Genomic DNA, 9,513 nt, shown 5'->3' with positions numbered 1-9,513 from the left:
GTCTGATGCCCCGCCCTCTCACAGGTGAGTAACGCCCTGTGTGTGGTCTGATGCCCCGCCCTCTCACAGGTGTATAACGCCCTGTCTGTGGTCTGATGTCCCGCCCTCTCACAGGTGTATAACGCCCTGTCTGTGGTCTGATGTCCCGCCCTCTCACAGGTGCGTAACGCCCTGTGTGTCTGATGCCCCGCCCTCTCACAGGTGCGTAACGCCCTGTCTGTGGTCTGATGTCCCACCCTCTCACAGGTGCGTAACGCCCTGTGTGTGGTCTGATGTCTCGCCCTCTCACAGGTGCGTAACGCCCTGTGTGTGGTCTGATGTCCCGCCCTCTCACAGGTGCGTAACGCCCTGTCTGTGGTCTGATGTCCCGCCCTCTCACAGGTGCGTAACGCCCTGTGTGTGGTCTGATGTCCCGCCCTCTCACAGGTGCGTAACGCCCTGTGTGTGGTCTGATGTCCTGCCCTCTCACAGGTGCGTAACGCCCTGTGTGTGGTCTGATGTCCCGCCCTCTCACAGGTGCGTAACGCCCTGTGTGTGGTCTGATGCCCCGCCCTCTCACAGGTGCATAACGCCCTGTATGTGGTCTGATGTCCCGCCCTCTCACAGGTGCGTAACGCCCTGTGTGTGGTCTGATGTCCCGCCCCCTCACAGGTGAGTAACGCCCTGTGTGGTCTGATGTCCCACCCTCTCACAGGTGCGTAACGCCCTGTCTGTGGTCTGATGTCCCGCCCTCTCACAGGTGCGTAACGCCCTGTGTGTGGTCTGATGTCCCGCCCTCTCACAGGTGCGTAACGCCCTGTCTGTGGTCTGATGTCCCGCCCTCTCACAGGTGCGTAACGCCCTGTGTGTGGTCTGATGTCCCGCCCTCTCACAGGTGCGTAACGCCCTGTGTGTGGTCTGATGTCCCGCCCTCTCACAGGTGCGTAACGCCCTGTGTGTGGTCTGATGCCCCGCCCTCTCACAGGTGCGTAACGCCCTGTGTGTGGTCTGATGTCCCGCCCTCTCACAGGTGCCTAACGCCCTGTGTGTGGTCTGATGTCCCGCCCTCTCACAGGTGCGTAACGCCCTGTCTGTGGTCTGATGTCCCGCCCTCTCACAGGTGCGTAACGCCCTGTGTGTGGTCTGATGTCCCGCCCTCTCACAGGTGAGTAACGCCCTGTGTGTGGTCTGATGTCCCGCCCTCTCACAGGTGCGTAACGCCCTGTGTGTGGTCTGATGTCCCGCCCTCTCTCAGGTGCGTAACGCCCTGTGTGTGGTCTGATGTCCCGCCCTCTCTCAGGTGCGTAACGCCCTGTGTGTGGTCTGATGTCCCGCCCTCTCACAGGTGCGTAACGCCCTGTGTGGTCTGATGTCCCGCCCTCTCACAGGTGAGTAACGCCCTGTGTGTGGTCTGATGCCCCGCCCCCTCACAGGTGAGTAACGCCCTGTGTGTGGTCTGATGTCCCGCCCTCTCTCAGGTGCGTAACGCCCTGTGTGTGGTCTGATGTCCCGCCCTCTCTCAGGTGCGTAACGCCCTGTGTGTGGTCTGATGCCCCGCCCCCTCACAGGTGAGTAACGCCCTGTGTGTGGTCTGATGTCCCGCCCTCTCTCAGGTGCGTAACGCCCTGTGTGTGGTCTGATGTCCCGCCCTCTCACAGGTGCGTAACGCCCTGTGTGTGGTCTGATGTCCCACCCTCTCACAGGTGCGTAACGCCCTGTGTGTGTCTGATGCCCCGCCCTCTCTCAGGTGCGTAACGCCCTGTGTGTGTCTGATGTCCCGCCCTCTCACAGGTGAGTAACGCCCTGTGTGGTCTGATGTCCCGCCCTCTCTCAGGTGCGTAACGCCCTGTGTGTGTCTGATGTCCCGCCCTCTCACAGGTGAGTAACGCCCTGTGTGGTCTGATGTCCCGCCCTCTCTCAGGTGCGTAACGCCCTGTGTGTGTCTGATGTCCCGCCCTCTCACAGGTGCGTAACGCCCTATCTGTGGTCTGATGTCCCGCCCTCTCACAGGTGTGTAACGCCCTGTGTGTCTGATGCCCCGCCCTCTCACAGGTGCGTAACGCCCTGTGTGTGTCTGATGCCCCGCCCTCTGAACTTTCAGGAGTTCTTATAAAGTTTAGAAAACGTCATCAACTTCTATCCATCAGATTGGATGAATAACCCCTCCAGAGAGTTCTGGTTCTGACCCGGGGCCTCCTCCCAGGAGGCATCTAACCAGAGGAGCCACCTCAGCTGACTCCTTTCTATGTGGAGGAGCAGCGGCTCTACTCCGAGCTCCTCCCCCTTGGATAGTGTAGCTCCTCCCCCTGATGTTGGAGCTCCTCCCCCTGATGTTGGAGCTCCTCCCCCTATCTCTAAGGCTGAGCCCCGCCCCCCTCCGAAGGAAACTCATTTCAGCCGCTTGTATCCAGCTCCTCCTTCTTTGGGTCAGAACCCAGATCTGTGAGCTCAGGTGAGGGTTGGAACAAAGATGGAGCAGGAACCTGAAAGCTTCTCCTTCCGGCTCAGCTTCACCAAACGGACCGGAGCAGCGCCCTCATTACTGCTGACGAAGCCCCGATCCGTCTGTCCATCTCTGATCCAACTCACCATCACTGAGAACCAGGTCCAGAGATGCTGAAACTGCTCCAGCTGAGGCAGAGACTCAGCCCGACCCGGAGGGTCAGAACCAGAACCAGAGATGCTGAAACTGCTCCAGCTGAGGCAGAGACTCATCCCGACCCGGAGGGTCAGAACCGTGGCCTTCTCCCTGTTAATGATGATCGAGCCTCTGCCTGTTGAATAAAAGCTGAGAGCTCAGATCTCTTTGATCCAAACTATCAGAACCTCTCAGTTTCTCTGTGTTATTTCCTTTGTTGGAGTATTTTGAGTATTTTGAGTATTTTGAGTATTTTTAATGTGGACGGCCCTAACTTCCTTTAAAAGTCTCATTCAGTCTCATTCAAACTGAGAGTTTGTTGGAAACCACAGCAGCCGTGTGTGTGCTGACATTCACACCTCGCCTTTCTAACAATGATGGAGTAGGCGTGGCCTCTTCCCAGACGCCGCCGCGCTCCCACTGCCCCGGCATCTGCCTCCCCTGCCTCTGCCATCAGAACTGGACCAGGTTCAGACCAGCCGGGCTGGGGGGCGCTCCGGTGAGCGGGCTGGAAACCAGTTCTGGGGTCAGTTTGGCTGCAGCAGGGTTTGGATGTGAAACATCAGGCAGGACTGGGGGGGGGGGGTGGTGCCACATGCTGCTGTCAGTCTGCTTCACGCCTCCCACTCAGGTCGGGGGCCGCAGAGCGCCGTGTGAGGAGCTGTGAGTAAACCCACTGATGCCGTCTGTCAATCACAGTCAGTGGAGTGGGGGGGCGGTCTGCATCGCCTCCTCATCAGTTCATATATATTTATATAGCCTGCTCCAGCATGCTCACACTTCAGGTGATAAAAAAGGCTTCTGTCCCAACTGGGTCCCTCCGTTGGTCCCAGGATTGTCGTCTAGCAGCTCCTACACCACGCCTAAGACAATCCAAACTCTGTTCATGTGTCGTCCCACGATGGTGGAATGACCTACCGAGCGCTACCAGAACAGGGGCGTCCCTGTCTATCTTCAAGAAGCTCCTGAAAACCCATCTCTTCAGAGAGCATCTCCTATCCCAGCACTTACCTTGTACTTCCCTCCCCCCTCTATCTCTGCACTTTATCTTTCTGCTCTTCCTTCTATGCCTGCACCCTATCTCTGCTCTGTCCCCTCTGACAGAGTCGGACTCCTGGGTTCCTTCTATGGAGCTTATTGTTAGCTTATTGTTAGCTTTTTATAAAGCTGTTATATCTTCATTTGTAAGTTGGATAAAAGCGTCTGATAAATACAGAAACACATATTTAAATAAAGTGAATCAGTGACAGAGTTCCTCTGAAGATGTTTAAAGGAGCAGCAGAGATGGAGGAAGCTCTTAGACCGGCTCATCCGGGCCGGAGTCTCACCTCCAGGATGGAGGAAACCGGGAAAGATCCGCCTCCAAATGACCTTTGACCCAGGAACTTGGTTTAAATCCAGCTGCCTCTGTGTCGGAGGACCTCAGTGCTCTTTATGTAAGTGGAGCAGTTAAATTACCGTTTAAAAGGAGCAGCAGCGCTCTGCACTGACTGCAGCTGATGGAGAGACGAGGATAAAGATCTGAAGCTGATGGAGAGACGAGGATAAAGATCTGAAGCTGATCGGGAAGCAGGGAGATAAGATTCTACTTTGACAATATATGATCTGATGAAAACTGGTCCTGACAGCTCACCTGCTTCTTTATTTATAGGAACTTTGTCCAAGATGTCTGACAGTGGAGGAAGAAAGAGAAGCTAGAGGGGAAACTGCTCCAAAGGGGAGTTAAAGGCTGCAGAGGGACGGAGGCGTCCAGCTTAACGAGGACCTGAAGTCATCACAACGAAAATCATCCCAAACGCTGACATGACAAAAACAGAGAAGGACCCAAAATGGATCCTTGAGGTACACCAGAAGAAAAGCATCAAAGACAGCTGAAAAAAACAGAGCAGTTTAGAATGTGAAGTTGTGTTAATCACATTCAATATCTGATCTAAATGCACCTTAAAGAGACTCTTATCTTCGGTCTGTACATGTTTATTACCATGGTAACGACTCGATGTGCTCGGTGCTGACTCACATCAACTGTCACTGAGGGGGGGGCAACAAGCTTTATCCCAAATAAGAACTGAAAGGGTCCAGAAGCAGGAATCCACAGAAAAACGTTCCACTTCTCCTGATTATCCACGTTGGATCAATAATAATCAGAAGCATTGCTTTTTTTCATGAAAGCTGAAACTTTATTTTAGTTTTACACACATCAGCAGGTGGCTGATCAGGATGTGAAAGGGTTTCCTGTGTGGTCTGATGTCCCGCCCTCTCACAGGTGAGTAACGCCCTGTCTGTGGTCTGATGTCCCGCCCTCTCACAGGTGAGTAACGCCCTGTCTGTGGTCTGATGCCCCGCCCTCTCACAGGTGTGTAACGCCCTGTGTGGTCTGATGCCCCGCCCTCTCACAGGTGTGTAACGCCCTGTCTGTGGTCTGATGCCCCGCCCTCTCACAGGTGTGTAACGCCCTGTGTGGTCTGATGCCCCGCCCTCTCACAGGTGTGTAACGCCCTGTCTGTGGTCTGATGTCCCGCCCTCTCACAGGTGAGTAACGCCCTGTCTGTGGTCTGATGCCCCGCCCTCTCACAGGTGTGTAACGCCCTGTGTGGTCTGATGCCCCGCCCTCTCACAGGTGTGTAACGCCCTGTCTGTGGTCTGATGCCCCGCCCTCTCACAGGTGCGTAACGCCCTGTCTGTGGTCTGATGCCCCGCCCTCTCACAGGTGTGTAACGCCCTGTGTGGTCTGATGTCCCGCCCTCTCACAGGTGAGTAACGCCCTGTCTGTGGTCTGATGTCCCGCCCTCTCACAGGTGCGTAACGCCCTGTGTGGTCTGATGTCCCGCCCTCTCACAGGTGAGTAACGCCCTGTCTGTGGTCTGATGTCCCGCCCTCTCACAGGTGAGTAACGCCCTGTCTGTGGTCTGATGTCCCGCCCTCTCACAGGTGCGTAACGCCCTGTGTTTGGTCTGATGCCCCGCCCTCTCACAGGTGCGTAACGCCCTGTGTTTGGTCTGATGTCCCGTAGAGTAAAGAGGTTACATATTTCCACACACACGCCGTCCCACAATGCATCTCTGTGAACATTAAGGGATGATGGAACCCAGGCGAACAGGAATTTGTGGCAGAAAGTGTCGGAGGAGCAGAGGGGATGGCTGCTGGGGGTTCAGGCTGATGGGGGGGGGGTATTTCTCTTCATTTTTGGGTGATTCACGTTTGAAGTGGGCGTGCAGAATTGCTTTATGGAAAGTGGCGAGCGGCTCGGCGGGAACATTAGGCAGGAAGCATCAGGGAGCTCTCCTCCGACTTTATTGCCTGGATTTGGAGTTTTATGGTCATCATTACTTGCTGTGGAATTATTTTTCTGTGAGAGGGAACTCCTGAGGTTCCTGAGGGGATCTGTGTTGGACTCTCTGAGCTCAGCTCAGGTCTCAGAGGGTTCGAGGCGTCCGGCGTTGGCGAGGCAGCGCTGAGCGATCTCCGACTGAAGCCTGGTCTGAGTCTCCGTCAGAAACTGGTCCTGTGGGACACAAACACACCACAACAACACGGCCATTACGACTTTAACAGGAAGCAGCTGTGCGGAAACCCGAGGACGAAGACGGCGTTTATTCCCAGAATAAATCAGCGGCTCGTTCTGCTTCCTGTTTGCCGGGTCAACATTTATCGCTGTATGAATGAAACTGAAGTCATGAGCTGCAGAAGTTTGAGATCAAAGAGACAAAAATCTTAAACACAATGACATGATGTCAAAGATAAAGTCAGTTTGATGAAGCTATAAAGCCCCGAAGTTTCTCCTTAACCGAAGTACAAATGTGTCCCTTTTAATAAATTGGGTCTAAAGTCGCTCATCTGCAGTAAATCCAGCTCTGGGTCAGGATGAAGGTAGGAGGAGGACATGAGGACACCTCCATGAAGCTGCAGAAGCATCAGCTGCCCGCTGCCAGAATCACTTTCCCGCCTCATAAATTATCACCGTGGAAACGTGTGTGAAGCTGTCACCTCCAGCAGGTCGGGGGGGCAGCTCGAGGCCTCGCTGTCGTCACTCTGCTCCGTCTTTCACACATGAAAGCAGACGGTGACACCATTTCTAACAGAAGGAGCTCCTGAGAGCTGATCAGAGAGTCTGAGACACCTGAAAACCTGGAAGGACCTCAGGAGGTCTGGGTCCTCTGGATGAACAGGTTAAACATATTAAAACTGAACAACTTGTAGTTAAAGATGAACAGGTTAAACATATTAAAACTGAACAACTTGTAGTTAAAGATGAACAGGTTAATCATATTAAAACTGAACAACTTGTAGTTAAAGATGAACGGGTTAAACATATTAATACTGAACAACTTGTAGTTAAAGATGAACAGGTTAAACATATTAATACTGAACAACTTGTAGATAAAGATGAACGGGTTAAACATATTAAAACTGAACAACTTGTAGTTAAAGATGAACAGGTTACACATATTAAAACTGAACAACTTGTAGATAAAGATGAACAGGTTAATCATATTAAAACTGAACAACTTGTAGTTAAAGATGAACAGGTTAAACATATTAATACTGAACAACTTGTAGTTAAAGATGAACAGGTTAAACATATTAAAACTGAACAACTTGTAGATAAAGATGAACAGGTTACACATATTAAAACTGAACAACTTGTAGTTAAAGATGAACGGGTTAAACATATTAATACTGAACAACTTGTAGTTAAAGATGAACAGGTTAAACATATTAATACTGAACAACTTGTAGTTAAAGATGAACAGGTTAAACATATTAAAACTGAACAACTTGTAGATAAAGATGAACGGGTTAAACATATTAAAACTGAACAACTTGTAGTTAAAGATGAACAGGTTACACATATTAAAACTGAACAACTTGTAGTTAAAGATGAACAGGTTAAACATATTAAAACTGAACAACTTGTAGTTAAAGATGAACAGGTTAAACATATTAAAACTGAACAACTTGTAGTTAAAGATGAACAGGTTAAACATATTAAAACTGAACAACTTGTAGTTAAAGATGAACAGGTTAAACATATTAAAACTGAACAACTTGTAGTTAAAGATGAACAGGTTAAACATATTAAAACTGAACAACTTGTAGTTAAAGATGAACAGGTTACACATATTAAAACTGAACAACTTGTAGTTAAAGATGAACAGGTTACACATATTAAAACTGAACAACTTGTAGTTAAAGATGAACAGGTTAAACATATTAAAACTGAACAACTTGTAGTTAAAGATGAACAGGTTACACATATTAAAACTGAACAACTTGTAGTTAAAGATGAACGGGTTAAACATATTAAAACTGAACAACTTGTAGTTAAAGATGAACGGGTTAAACATATTAAAACTGAACAACTTGTAGTTAAAGATGAACAGGTTAAACATATTAAAACTGAACAACTTGTAGTTAAAGATGAACAGGTTAAACGTATTAAAACTGAACAACTTGTAGTTAAAGATGAACAGGTTAAACATATTAAAACTGAACAACTTGTAGTTAAAGATGAACAGGTTAAACATATTAAAACTGAACAACTTGTAGTTAAAGATGAACAGGTTAAACATATTAAAACTGAACAACTTGTAGTTAAAGATGAACAGGTTAAACATATTAAAACTGAACAACTTGTAGTTAAAGATGAACGGGTTAAACATATTAAAACTGAACAACTTGTAGTTAAAGATGAACGGGTTAAACATATTAAAACTGAACAACTTGTAGTTAAAGATGAACGGGTTAAACATATTAAAACTGAACAACTTGTAGTTAAACCCTTTAAGGTTTATGTGAAGAAAACTTCATATTTTAACAACCAGATTTCAAACGTCTGCAGATTAAAAAACTGTAGAAAAATACTGAGTCTGACCCAAAGTTTATGAAGAGAGTAAATTTATTCACCTAATTTGCATGTAGTGACATCACTGATGACATCACATTGGATTTTGTACACATTTCCACTTTTTTCTTTTCTTTTTTTCCTTTTTGATCCTTTTCTGAACTCATGAACACAACTATGACCAAAGCTGCTCCAGCTTCTGATCTTTTTCATGTTTTTCTGTCATTTTATCCACATAAAAACAACAGAAAATCAGTCAAATGAACGTCAAGAAGAATCAGTAAAAAGTCTTTAATCAGATCCTGATTCTTCAGTGAGTGGCCAAGAACTGGTGTTTATATCTGTAAGTTTCATCTGTTCATATCTGTTAGTTTGTTCTCAGAGTCCAGAAATCATCAGTTAGGAGGAGGAACAGCAGCTCAGCATCTGTCTGCTCCACAGAAACAGGCTCAAAGTGTCTGACCCCCCCGGTTCACTTCATCAGGACTCAGAAACCCAGTCCTTATCACTGCTGAAACACTGGTTTCCATTCAGACCCCCCGTGCCCCATCCACCTCCACCTTTTCCCCGTCACCACCATCTGGTCGACCCGTCCTCTCCGACCCGTCACTCTCTGAGGGAAATTCTTGATATTCTTGAGATTTGAACCAAAACATCTTCTCTTGTTAAATATTTTGATTAATTTTCTCTAAATTTCACCCGGACATCGTCCATATAAACACTTCCTGTTAGCTGCATGAGCTAACGGCCACACACTTCCCGTTAGCTGCATGAGCTAACGGACAAACACTTCCTGTTAGCTGCATGAGCTAACGGCCAAACACTTCCCGTTAGTTGCATGAGCTAACGGCCACACACTTCCCGTTAGTTGCATGAGCTAACGGCCAAACATTTCCCGTTAGCTGCATGAGCTAACGGCCAAACACTTCCTGTTAGCTGCATGAGCTAACGGCCAAACATTTCCTGTAAGCTGCATGAGCTAACGGCCAAACATTTCCTTTTAGCTGCATGAGCTAACGGCCTAACACTTCCTGTTAGCTGCATGAGCTAACGG

The 9,513-nt window shown here is 48.8% G+C and overlaps 1 protein-coding gene across 1 annotated transcript in view; it reads right to left on the bottom strand.

The window, feature by feature from the left end:
* Positions 1-6,023: 6,023 nt before the first annotated feature.
* The window catches only part of LOC140269848 (protein phosphatase 1 regulatory subunit 37), a 61,153-nt gene continuing 57,663 nt past the window's right edge, over positions 6,024-9,513 (bottom strand). The window contains exon 11 of the mRNA XM_072364829.1: positions 6,024-6,119. Within this exon, the coding sequence (XP_072220930.1) occupies positions 6,024-6,119 (96 nt within the window). The remainder of the gene's footprint in view (positions 6,120-9,513) is intronic.

The sequence above is a fragment of the Leuresthes tenuis genome, unplaced genomic scaffold (assembly GCF_036924035.1).
Source record: "Leuresthes tenuis unplaced genomic scaffold, fLeuTen1.0.hap1 SCAF_15, whole genome shotgun sequence".
NCBI classification, from domain to species: Eukaryota; Metazoa; Chordata; class Actinopteri; order Atheriniformes; family Atherinopsidae; genus Leuresthes; species Leuresthes tenuis.
This window is presented reverse-complemented; position numbering and strand designations above follow the sequence as displayed.